Source organism: Musca autumnalis, unplaced genomic scaffold (genome assembly GCF_047663935.1).
Source record: "Musca autumnalis isolate F117 unplaced genomic scaffold, ASM4766393v1 scaffold_5, whole genome shotgun sequence".
NCBI lineage: Eukaryota > Metazoa > Arthropoda > Insecta > Diptera > Muscidae > Musca > Musca autumnalis.
The window spans coordinates 1547173-1560941 of NW_027412088.1; the positions used below are offsets into that span (position 1 = coordinate 1547173).

Below are 13769 nucleotides of genomic sequence, written 5' to 3' on the forward strand. Positions count from 1 at the left end.
TTGTAAGTCAACATTTAAAATTCTGACAATTTGCAAGCAAAAAAGGACACTATTCTCACTTCTACCGATCTGCCAAAATATTAATACATATGTATTATTAAAAGTATGTACATTTAGTTATTTATGGTTGTTTGGGCGATTACTTCTTTTTCAGCATTGTTGTGTTATACCTGTAGTTACAGCTGGGGCAGTGTGGATGATTCATGCATTACAAATCCGACGCATAAAACAAACTGCACTAAGAAATACTGCACCATCGTTCGCCAGGAATTGGTGGTAACTATCACAAAACATTCATCAATGCTTGCCAAAGATGACATGGAGCAACTAATTTATTGATGTTCGTTTTTATTCGAGCTTTTTTTCTTTTCTTTTCATTTCATTTCATTTGCAGCGAGAACATGGCAAAGTGGCAACATTTCTGCGGGGGTGTGAAGATAAATTAGAAGTAAATAGAATACTGTATTAATATTGTCTGCCGCCAGTCGGACGCCGGAGACTGTGGAGTACTAATTGTTTGTTGTTGTTATTTATCTTTTGTTACAGGAATACAATTCTGTTGTAACAGACTCGACATATAAAACCTATTATCGTTCCTGTATTTCTGATTTGTGCAACGATTCGGATGGTAAAAGGCCAATCTCAAGTGCTGATCCAAATGTTGGAGCCATAGAAAATATGATTATCAAAGGAAGACCCAGGAAATAAAACTGTAATGTATTTTGTATTTGTTTTCGATTGATAAAAATAAATGGTACGTATTATTAATGTCATTTAATTTAATTTGTCTGTACTCTATATTAATACGTGGAGATAGCGTTCTATGTAAGTTGAGGAAATATTTTTCTTGGCATAATTAGGTACTGTACATTAAGATTTTTTTTATATAAATTGACCTGTAACACGATATTCACGATTATAAGTGAAAATATGCCTATAACACTGTACAACAAAATTGAACTTTTTTTTAAGTTACAAGAAACCCCGCACAGATTATGAAAGAGGACCGAAAAAAAGGAAGATACGTGTATCGGCGTTTTGAAAGTTTACGTCGGGAAGTAACCTGAATAGGCAAGTTCCGCCCATTTCTACAGGTTTTGAAATATTCGACATCGGATTCCTTGGAATCCTTGCATTTTAGGTATAAAGAGTCTTTGGCAATATTACTGACAACAATGCGGGGTAAAAAAATTAACCGTCATGCGAGTATAGGGGTCTTTTTGGTCCCATTTTTCAAAAACGTTTAAAAACTCCTTTAAAATGTGATCGTATCGGATCAAAATATTCTACAAAATTATTTGTCATAAAACTATAAATCGTACCTAAACGCCAGGAATCTGCCAAAAGTAAAATCACGTTTTAGGGTTAATGTTGTACTTTATCTGAGTTTATTAAGTTTTGTCCAACAAAACTTCATTCTAGATGGAAGACGTCAAAGACAAAAATATTTTCCATCAAATTTCAATATAAATCGCCGAATAAATGAAATATGTATTTACAATATACATATATCAAGAAAATATATACATATGTACATCAAATTTGCCAACAAAACACCCAAATATTTTTTGAATAAATTTGTTTTGTTCTTTTTTCGGGTTGATGCATGAAAGTAACATGAAATTTAGTTTTAGACGCAAGTTGTTAAAAGAAGAAATATTCTACACAAAATTTCACTATAAGTCCCAATACAAACTATATATCTAAGAAAACACTTTGTTAAGAAAATGTCGTTACAAAATTAGATATTATAGGTAGACTCTTTAGACTCTTAATTAAAATTTATTCCATACTGAGTATTCCATACTGATATCGAATATTTCTGAACCTGTAGAAATGGCCGGAACTTGCCACGCCTATTTAGGTTACTTCTCGACGTAAACCTACAAAACGTCTATACACGTGTCTTCTTTTTTCGGCCGTCTTTCATAATCTGGCCGAATTATCTTGTAATTATTTTTTGTGTTGTACAATGTAATGTACACTATAGTTTTGATAATCCGGACACTACGATTGGCCGGATTTTTGCGATTTTTCTACTCGATAATCCGGACAGCACTATTTTTTGGATCTTTTACATAGGCATGTATATTAGGGTTATGACTTTTTGGCATTTTTCTCAAAAATTATTTCCTGTAGTGAGAATGAACGAACTTTTGTCTATTAATGCCTAAAATAAAAAGCATTCCATTTTATTATAAAAAAGCTTCCACACAAACCACTTTGAATGTCTTCTTTTTAATACTGTGAAATGAAAAGTTTGTTTTCAAAAAATATTTCCTGTAGGCCTATTCTGTAAGTTTCGATTAAAAAGTTGTTAAATTTCTTTTGTTTTTGTAACAACTACAAAACAAACAAAAGAAATTGTTATAAAATAAACAATTAGTAAAGTTGTTAAAAAGTTACTGAATAGGCCCCCTTTTGCACGAAAGAAAGATCTTTTGCCTATTAATAACTACAAAAGCTTGTATTCCATTTAAATATTGAAAAAGGTCCCGCATAAACCACTTTTAAATTTTATGATATATGAAATAAAGTTATATATAATACTAGCTGAACCCGGTTCGCTTTGCTACCCCGACTTAGATAAAATATAATGCAATGCTTTTTTGATATTTTAACGTATAAATATAGGAGATATGAAGGCGTTCTCTACCCATTCAGGGCTGTTTTGGAGCTACTATGGTATTTTTGTATGTTTCAGGAGGTAACACTCCTCCTAAAGCCTTTTCGACTATAAGTATTCCTACGGTAGTTATATACTCTTACAGTATTAATTTCTCTTTATTTGTACAGATTGGCTTTGGAGTGAATAAAATTAAGAATAGAACCAGGTTTGAGAACCTTAGGTTTGAGGATAGTTGTAATTTATTTTATAAATGGGACGTATTATTTCCAGGTCATATACACATTAACATATTGTGATATCTGAAATTACTCTTAGGATAACACCCACTCGTATTCAAAATTTTTACTCAAATAATGATTTAGTTATATCATATTAAAACATTATTCTTAGGAAGTCTCCTCAAAGATATAATATTTAATGCTGTAGCCTTGGTCAATTCCTTCTCAACTATAAGTACTCGTACTTGTGTATATAATGATGACTTCTTAGTATCTTCAAAATTTCATTCAAATTAGACATATGTAACAAAAACATGAAAATATATATGGGAGCTATATTCCGATCTGAACAGATCTCGATATCATTTTGCACATTTATTTTTACACCAAATTCCGTCACACATTCCAAATTTCAGCGAAATTGGACACACATAGCGTGTTTGGTGCATAAATTACAGAAAATCAGCCGAAAATATATATAGGGGCAATATCCAAATATGAACCGATTTCGATATAATTTGGCACATTCATTTCTATACCAAATTCGGTCACACATTCCAAATTACATTGAAATTGGACATAAATAGCGTGTTTGGTGCATAAAATATAGCAAATCGCCCGAAAATATATAAGGGAGCTATATCCAAATTATAACCAATTTCGATATAATTTTGCACATTTATGTATAGACCAAATTCCGTCAGACATTCCAAATTTCAGCGAAATTGGACATACATACAGTGTTTGGTGAATAAATTACAGGAAATCGGCCGAAAATATATATATAGGGGCAATATCCAAAGATGAACCGATTTCGATATAATTGGCACATTTGTTTCTAGACCAAATTCCGTCACACATTCCAAATTTTATTAGAATCGGACATATATAGCGTGTTTGGTACATGAAATATTTGAAATCGGACGAAAATATATATGGGAGCTTTATCCAAATCTGAACCGATTTCGATATAGTTTGGTACATTTTGTCATAAGCCACGTTCGGTCACGCATTCCAAATTTCATGGAAATCGGACATATATAGCGTGTTTGGTACATCAAATACTTGAAATCGGACGAAAATATATAATCTGGACCGATTTCGATATAGTTTGGTACATTTACTTATAGGCCAAATTCCGTCACACATTCCAAATTTTATTAGAATCGGACATATATGGCGTGTTTGGTACATCAAATACTTGAAATCGGACGAAAATATATATGGGATCTATATCCAAATCTGAACCGATTTCGATATAGTTTGGTACATTTTATCATAAGCCACGTTCCGTCACGCATTCCAAATTTCATGGAAATCGGACATACATAGCGTGTTTGGTACATCAAATACTTGAAATCGGACGAAAATATATATGGGAGCTATATCCAAATCTGGACCGATTTCGATATAGTTTGGTACATTTTGTCATAAGCCACGTTCCGTCACGCATTCCAAATTTCATGGAAATCGGACATATATAGCGTGTTTGGTACATCAAATACTTGAAATCGGACGAAAATATATATGGGAGCTATATCCAAATCTGGACCGATTTCGATATAGTTTGGTACATTTACTTATAGGCCAAATTCCGTCACACATTCCAAATTTTATTAGAATCGGACATATATGGCGTGTTTGGTACATCAAATACTTGAAATCGGACGAAAATATATATGGGATCTATATCCAAATCTGAACCGATTTCGATATAGTTTGGTACATTTTATCATAAGCCACGTTCCGTCACGCATTCCAAATTTCATGGAAATCGGACATACATAGCGTGTTTGGTACATCAAATACTTGAAATCGGACGAAAATATATATGGGAGCTATATCCAAATCTGGACCGATTTCGATATATTTTGGCACATTTATTTTAAGGCTAAAATCCATCACTCATTTCAAATTTGGAGTCTGTATCTGTAACCGTTCTATAGATATTTGCATACAAAGTTTAAATTTTTTGGAGGTACCTCCGATTCTGATGCTATATCTCCGGATCAGAGCGGAATTTCGAATCTTTTTATAGCCTATGTTACTTTCAGGCGATGTAGTAATATACCCTGAAAATTTCAGCAAGATCGGTTCAGCGGTTTTTGAGTCTATAAATTTCAAACAAACAAACAAACATACAAACATTTTTCTATTTTATATATATAGATGAAAAAAACTATTATTCAGAGGATGTTACCCTATATATAGCAGTTAATTCTTGAGACATTTTTAGGCCTTTTTTCCATCTTCCAACCCAACGTCAAATTTAATACCATTTAGTACATTTCGTATTTCTCAATAAATCATCCAGCCCTCAGCCTAATTTTAGAATTTGTATGCATTTCAAAAAATCCGTATCTAAACACCAACACAATCCCTCATACAACAATTCCACCTATGTATATCCCTTCATGCAACACCAAACTGGTACCAAATTTAATACTTATAGTATGTATAAGTTTCAAAAATTACTTCCTTTTATCCAAAACTATATCCCAACCGCGATTTAGTATTTTTCGTATACATTAGTACGAATTTCCAAAACTTCCTCTCTATCTCCACTCTAAACGTCAACTGCTATGCTAATACCGGATTTCACAATTTTAGCTCTACGCCTTTACACAATAACAATTTGGAACAAATTCTGTGCCACTTAGTAATTTTCGTACACTTATTGTACGTATATCCACAACCACATCCATATCTCAACCCTACACACCAACAGCGGCTATAATATCAAATTTCCGAATTCCACCTCTATTCATAATACCATTAATACTTTTCGTATGAAAGTACGAATTTCAATAACTATCTCCAACAGTAATTGCGAATTTCAGGATTCCACCTCTATCCGTCCATCCAAATCTAAATTGTACCAAATTTAGTAGTACGAATTTCCAAAACTTCCTCAATACCACACTCCAACAGTAACCTTAACTCGAAATTTCAGGATTCCAGCTCTTTTCGTTCACCCAAATATAAATTGTACCAAATTTAGTACCATTTAGTATTTTCCGTACCCATAAGTACGAATTTCAAAAACTACCTCAATGCTACACTCCATAGGTAATCTTAATTACAGATTTCAGGATTCCAGCTCTATCTGTTCACCCAAATCCAAAATGTACCAAAATTAGTACCATTTAGTACTTTCCGTACCTATAAGTACGAATTTCCATAACTATCTCAATCCTACACTCCATAAGTAATCTTAATTCCAAATTACAGTATTCCAGCTCTATCCGTCCACCTAAATTTAAATTGTACCAAATTTAGTACCATTTAGTATTTTCCGTACCCATAAGCACGAATTTCCAAAACTACCTCAATGCTACACTCCATAAGTAATCTTAATTACAGATTTCAGGATTCCAGCTCTATCTGTTCACCCAAATCCAAAATGTACCAAAATTAGTACCATTTAGTACTTTCCGTACCTATAAGTACGAATTTCCATAACTACCTCAATCCTACACTCCATAAGTAATCTTAATTCCAAACTACAGTATTCACGCTCTATCCGTCCACCTAAATTTAAATTGTACCAAATTTAGTACCATTTACTACTTTCCGTACCTATAAGTACGAATTTCCATAACTACCTCAATCCTACACTCCATAAGTAATCTTACTTCCAAATTTCCCATAAGTACGAATTTCCAAAACTTCCTCAATACCACACTCCAACAGTAACCTTATCTCGAAATTTCAAATTTGGTACCATTTAATACTTTTCGTACACATAAGTACGAACTTCCAAAACTACCCCCATATCTCAATCGTACACTTCAATCTAAATTCCAAATTTCAGGTTTTCAGCTCTATCCGTTCACATAAATCCAAATTGTACCAAATTTAGTACCATTTAGTACTTCTTGTATACATAAGTACGAACTTCCAAAATCATTTCCTTATATCAACACTACTTCCCAACCTTGATTCCCATACCAAATATGAAGATTGTAGCTATATCCGCTCAAAATATACAATTGGTACCAAATTTAGTAACTTTTCGTACACTTATAGGTCGAATTTCCATAAACCCTATGGTACATCTTTCTAACTCTCCATCAGTTACCCTCATTCCAAATTTCAGAATTCTATCTCTTCCCGTTTCCCCTTCTAGGTCGAATTTCCAAAAACCCAGCCTTATCTCACCCCTACACACCGAAAGCAACCCACAGTCAACATTTCAGCTTTCTAGCTTCAGCGGTTTCGTCTGGGCGATGATATGTCAGTCACTCACTCACTCACTAAGCTCTTTTATATATATAGATTATTTATTATTTATGATTTATTATTTACTATCTATACTTATAAAAGAGTTCAGTAATGATGACTCACTGACTCACTGATTCACTGACTGACTGACTGACTGATAATCAACGCCCAGACTAAACGGCTGGAGCTAGAATCTTGAAATTTTGGGTGAGGGTCACTCATGGTCCGAATAGGTCAGATAAGGCTCGGTTTTTGGAAATTCGAACTAGAACAGTACGAAAAGTACTAAATATGGTACCCTTAGTATTAGGCAAACGCGAAGAGCTAGAATTCTGAAATTTGGAATGAGGTTCACTGATGGAGAGTTAGAAAGGTGTACCAAAGGGTTTTTGGAAATTCGAACTATAAGTGTACGAAGAGTAATAAAAGTTACTAAATTTAGTACCATTTGGTATAACGTGAACGGACAGAGCTAAAATCTTGAAATTTGGAATGAAAATCAAGGTTTAGAAGATAAGTTGATATTAGGAGGTGGTTTTGAAAATGTGTACTCATGTGTGCGAATAGTACTAAATAGTACTAAATTTGGTAAAATGTGAATTTGGGCGAACCGATAAAGTTGGAATACTGAAATTTGGAATTACTATTACTGTTGGAGTGTAGGTTTGAGTTATGGAGGTAGTTTTTGAAATTCGTACATATGGGTACGGAAGGTACTAAATAGTACCAAATAAGGTACAATTTGGATTTGGGGGAACGGATGGACCCGGAATCCTGAAATTTAGAATTAGGATTACTGTCGGAGTGTAGGATAGAGGTATTTTGGAAATTCGTACTTTTGGGTACGAAAAGTACTAAATGGTACCAAATTTGGTACAATATGAATTTAAGTGATCGGATAGAGCTGGAATAGTGAAATTTGGAATTAAGATTACTATTGGAGTGTGGGATTGGTATACTTTTGGAAATTCGTACTTATGGCAACGAAAAGTACTAAATGGTACCAAATTTAGTACAATTTGGATTTGGGTGATCAGATACATTTGGAATCCTGAAATTCGAAATTAAGATTACTTTTGGAGTGTTGGATAGAGGAAGGTTTGGAAATTCGGACCTATGGGAACAAAAAGCACTTAATGGTACTAAACTTGGTACAATTTGGATTATGGTGATCTGATGCAGCTGTAATTCTGAAATTTGGAATTAAGATTACTGTTGGCGTGTAGGCTTGAGGTAGTTGTGGATATTCGTACTCTTGGGTACGAATAGTACTAAATAGTACCAAATTTAGTACAATTTGGGTTTGGGTGAACGGATATAGCTGAAATTCCGAGATTTGGAATAAGGAGTACTATTGGAGTGTAGGATTGATAAAGTTTTGGAAATTTTTAGTTATGGGTAGGAAAAGTACTAAATAGTACTAAATTTGGTACAATTTAGATTTCAATGTTGGGATAGATTTGGAATCGTGAAATTCGGAATTAAAATTGCTGTTGGAGTGTTGATAGAGGTAGGTTTGGAAATTCGTACTTTGGATACGAATAGTACTAAATGGTACCAAATTTGGATTTGAGTTATCGGATGTATCTGCAATTCTGAAATTCGGAATTAAGCTTATTGTTTGAACACAGCACTGAGGTAGTTTTGAAAATTGGTACTTATGTGTACGAAAAGTACTAAATGGTACCAAATCTGGTACAATTTGGATTTGGGTGAACGGATATAGATGGAATCCCGAGATTCGGAATAAGGATTACTGTTGGTAAAAAGGATTTATGAAGTTTTTGAAATTTTTAGTTATGGGTACGAAAAGTACTAAATGGTACCAAATTTTAATTTATGTGATCGGACACATTTGGAATCCTGAAATTCGGAATTATTGTTGGAGTGTTGAAAGAGGAAGGTTTGGAAATTCGTACTTTGGATAAGAAAAGTACTAAATGGTATCAAATTTGGTACAATTTGGATTACGGTGATCGGATGCAGCTGTAATCCTGAAATTTGGAATTAAGATTACTGTTGGCGTGTAGGATTGAGGTAGTTGTAGAAATTCGTACTCATGGGTACAAAAGTACTAAATGGTACCAAATTTGATACAGTTTGCATTTTGAACGGATATTTTATTTTAATTTATGTGATGTTGATGTTGGAGTGTTGATAGATGTAGGTTTAGAAATTCGTACTATGGATACGAATAGTACTAAATGGTACCAAATTTGGATTTGAGTTATCGGATATATCTAGAATCCTGAAATTCGGAATTAAGCTTATTGTTTGAACATAGCACTGAGGTAGTTTTGAAAATTTGTACTTATGGGTGCGAAAAGTACTAAATGGTACTAAATTTGGTACAATTTGGATTTCGGTGATCTGATGTAGCTGCCATACTCAAGTTTGGAATTAAAATACCTGTTGAATTGTAGGATTGATACAATTTTGAAAATTTTTAGTTGTGGGTAGGAAAAGTACTAAATAGTACTAAATTTGGTACAATTTGGATTTGAGCGAACGGATAGAGTTGGAATCAAGAAATTTGGAATTAAGATTACTGTTGGAGTGTAGGATTGAGATATGGAAGTAGTTTTTGAAATTCGTACTTATGAGTACGAAAAGAACTACATTTTGTACAATTAGGATTTGGGTGAAATTATAGCGCTCGAATCCTAAAATGTGGAATTAGGTACACTTAGGGGTACGAAATGGTTCCATGTGTGGTACAATTTTGTATTGGTTGAACGGATAGATCTGGATTCGTGAGATTTGGAATTAAGATTACTGTTATCATTTGCTTATAACGTCCGATTTACACAGGATTTGGTACAATTTGTTATTGTGTGAAGGGAATTTAGGAGGAGGTTCGTATTTATGCATTTACATGTAAAGTACTAAATAGTTCTATAATTGGTTTTGGGGGAACAGATAAAGCTGGAAATGAGGATGGCGGTTGTTGGGTTAGGCCGTATTTGCGCTGAGAACCTCAATTAAAATATCTCAAAAAATGTGGACTGCTCTTGATGTGTAGGCGTAACGAAAATCGGACTAAAGTGGTACGTATTAGTACACAAAATGTTTCCACCATTCTATATTATATATTGTTTATTTGTTTTGTATATTTAACGCATACGAAGTAGCGGGCACTTTGCTAGTTTATTATAATTTCCGGATTATAGCGCCATCTCTCCATCCAAATGCAATTTATACCAAATTTAGTATTTTCCGTACTTAAAAGTACGAATTTCAGAAATACCTCAATCCTACACTTCAAAAGTAGTTTTAATTCCAAATTTCAGTATTCCATCTCTATGCGTTCACTCACATCCAAATTGTACCAAATTTAGTACTTTTCGTACCCATAAGTAAGAATTTCCAAAACTTCCTCAATCCTACACTCCAACAGTAACCATAATTCGAAATTTCAGGATTCCAACTCTATCCGTTCACCCAAATATAAATTGTACCAAATTTAGTACATTTAGTACTTTCCGTACCCATAAGTATGAATTTCCAAAACTATCTTAATCCTACACTCCATAAGTAACCTTAATTCCAAATTTCAGGATTCCAACTCTATCCGTTCAACTAAATTTAAATTGTACCAAATTTAGTACCATTTAGTATTTTCCGTACCCATAAGTATAAATTTCCAACACTAACTTAATCCTACACTCCAAAAGTAATTAAATTCCAAATTTCAGAATTCCAACTCTATCCGTTCACCCAAATCCAATTTGTACCAAATTTAGTACCGTTTACTACTTTTCGTACCCATAAGTAAGAATTTCCAAAACTACCTCAATCCTTTACTCCATCAGTAATCTTAATTCCAAATTTCAGGTTTCCATGTCTATCTAAATCCAAATTGTACCAAATTTGGTACCATTTAGTACTTTTCGTACACATAAGTATGAATTTCCAAAAGTACACCCATATCTCAATCGTACGCTTCAACGGTAATCTAAATTCCAAGTTTCAGGTTTTCAGCTCTATCCGTTCACCCAAATCCAAATTGTACCAAATTTAGTACCATTTAGTACTACTCGTACACATTAGTACGAACTTCCAAAATCATTTCCTTATATCAACACCACTTCCCAACCTTGATTCCCATAACAAATATGAAGATTGTAGCTATATCCGCTCAAAATGTACAATTGGTACCAAATTTAGTAACTTTTCGTACACTTATAGGTCGAATTTCCAAAAACCCTTTGGTACATCTTTCTAACTCTCCATCAGTTACCCTCATTCCAAATTTCAGAATTCTAGCTCTTCCCGTTTGCCTAATACAAAGGGTACCATATTTAGTACCTTTTAGTACTTTTCGTACCCTTCTAGGTCGAATTTCCAAAAACCCAGCCTTATCTCACCCCTACACACCGACAGCAACCCACAGTCCAAATTTCAGCTTTCTAGCTTCAGCGGTTTCGTCTGGGCGATGATATGTCAGTCACTCACTCACTCACTCACTAAGCTCTTTATACCCTATACCACAATGTGGAAAAGGGTATAATAAGTTTGTTTTCCCAAAAATTCATGTAACGCCGCGAAATATTCGTCGTAGACCCCTCATGTGGTATACCAAACTTCATATCTCGACGAGATAAAGCGATTTAGCGATGTGTGTCCGTCCGTCCGTCCGTCCGTCTGTCCGTCCATTAAAAATTGTAATCAAGCTAGAGGCCGCAATTATGGACCGATTGTCACGAAATTTAGTATGGAGGTCGGGTTTGGACCAGAATAGAACTGATTAGTTTTTGGCGATGATCGTGAAATGTTAAAGGGATGAAATGGACCAAAAACAAAATTTTTGCTCGATTTTGTAGCCGCTCTGTAGGTCGCAATAATAGTCCGATCGGCGCGAAATTTTAAACGTAGTTTTGGTTTGAGATGAAGAAGTAGCGTGCAAGTCAACGGTATGATCGGATAATATTTAGCGGGTTAAATTGATCAAAACTTTTGTGTGAAAATTGGTAAAATTTCTAATGCACATCTTATAACAGCTAGCCCGGAAAGCTAGTGCACAGGGATAGTGGTATAGGGTATCACATGGTCGGCCCCGTCCGACTATAGTCTGTTCTTACTTGTTTATATATATAGATATATTTTGAAAACCCCTAAATACATAATATTTTGGGAAAAACATTTCAATTCACACGTTCTCAAAATTTGTGATGATTCTTCTGTAGTGATAAACACTGAGTAACTTAAGTTTTAAGATTATAGACCAATATTTACTATTTTTGTCTCATTGTTCTAATGAAAATGCATCCACTCTGGACCGGCGGCAATAAGGGGGTTAAACGGGTACCAACAAACATAGATACTCACACACACTAAGAGACTCCAACAGACAACAATTGTAGTTGTGTTCCACTACCTGCAAAATTGTACTATTTCTCCACAACTTGCACTTTAATGACGCTCTTTTGTACTATGGTGACTGGCATCTGATTGGCTGATACTTTGATTTTGACATTTCGGCCAGATTACTGGAACAAAGCATGTATTGGCAACATTATGAATAGATAATTGTATATATTTCAATTTGTAACCATTAGGATTCAATCTAGTTGTCTGTCAATAGAACAATCGCTAAAAGTACACTAACAAGGAGTCCTCTTGGGAATTCTCGCAGAGTAGCACATTAATCTCTGGGAGGGTTGAACAGGTTTCTGTCATAGAAAGTCGCCAAAGTGTACTACTTATCCTACACAAGTCTTAGAACATTATTTCAAACTTATTAAAAAATAATTACTTATGAAATACAGAATTGAGTGCCGCATCATAATGGCTAGTGTAGGTCCTAATCATTGGCTCGTCATTGTGTGTTTGGATTATGGACATTCTAATGGGCAGGGAGAGGGATGAAAGATATTCATAAGCACTCTTATTAATGTCAACATTATTCACAATCGTTTCCTTGAAACGATTGCCCTTTCTTTCAACATTTTCATCAGCGATTGAGAACTCATTGAATCCTTCATTCACTCGTGGTGCAGCAGAAGGATACAAACAACGTCAAACACACATAACTAAGCATCCTTATGTATCCTTTCGTTTATTGCTATATGATGTGTACTCATATACACAAATACATTATGTACGACAGTGAATGTGTGTTTGTGTATACTTTCCATTTACTTGGACATATTCAAGTATTTGTTCGAGGGTAGAAGTTTAATTTAATTTTATACCCAATTAAGTATAAAATTCGTTTGATGTCTCTTTGTGAAGAGAGATAGGACGATGGATGTATTTTTTATATTTTCCTCTTAATTATGTAGACTTGGATGGAATGAAATGACCCCTTAAGTCGATGATGTGTTACGCCGATTGTTAGATATAAATACTATAAGCAAGCGGTTGGTTGAAGCATGCATAAACCAATGACAAGCTAAATGAAGGTATATGAAAAGGAAATCTTATCGAACAAAAATAGGTTTTCCATGGTGTTTTGTCTGTTCTATTTTTGTACGCTTCAGCTAGGACTTGTTGCGCTTGCTTTTCAAGCGTAACCCCCAGCAAGATGAATAATGTGGATAACATTGGAAGTATAAAATAAAAAGTAAAAATAGATAGCTACGCAGCGTGGGACAAAGTTCCGATCTACCTCTCCAATAATCAACAAATTGACTTGAAAGAAACTGGGAGACATTAAAGTAGACTATTGTACTTAACGACATATACAATAATTAGAA

At 34.1% G+C, this 13769-nt stretch overlaps 2 protein-coding genes across 7 annotated transcripts in view; one reads left to right on the forward strand and one right to left on the reverse strand.

The window, feature by feature from the left end:
- Positions 1–768, forward strand: part of LOC141406737 (uncharacterized) — a 95233-nt gene extending 94465 nt beyond the window's left edge. For both annotated transcript variants that reach the window (XM_073992704.1, XM_073992705.1), the window contains exons 2-4: positions 155–276; positions 395–448; positions 547–768. In XM_073992704.1, the coding sequence (XP_073848805.1) occupies positions 155–276; positions 395–448; positions 547–708 (338 nt within the window). In that variant the 3' untranslated portion in view covers positions 709–768. The remainder of the gene's footprint in view (positions 1–154; positions 277–394; positions 449–546) is intronic.
- Rgk1 (Rad, Gem/Kir family member 1) overlaps positions 1–13769 on the reverse strand; it is a 79473-nt gene that overhangs the window by 49104 nt on the left and 16600 nt on the right. The window lies entirely within an intron of this gene.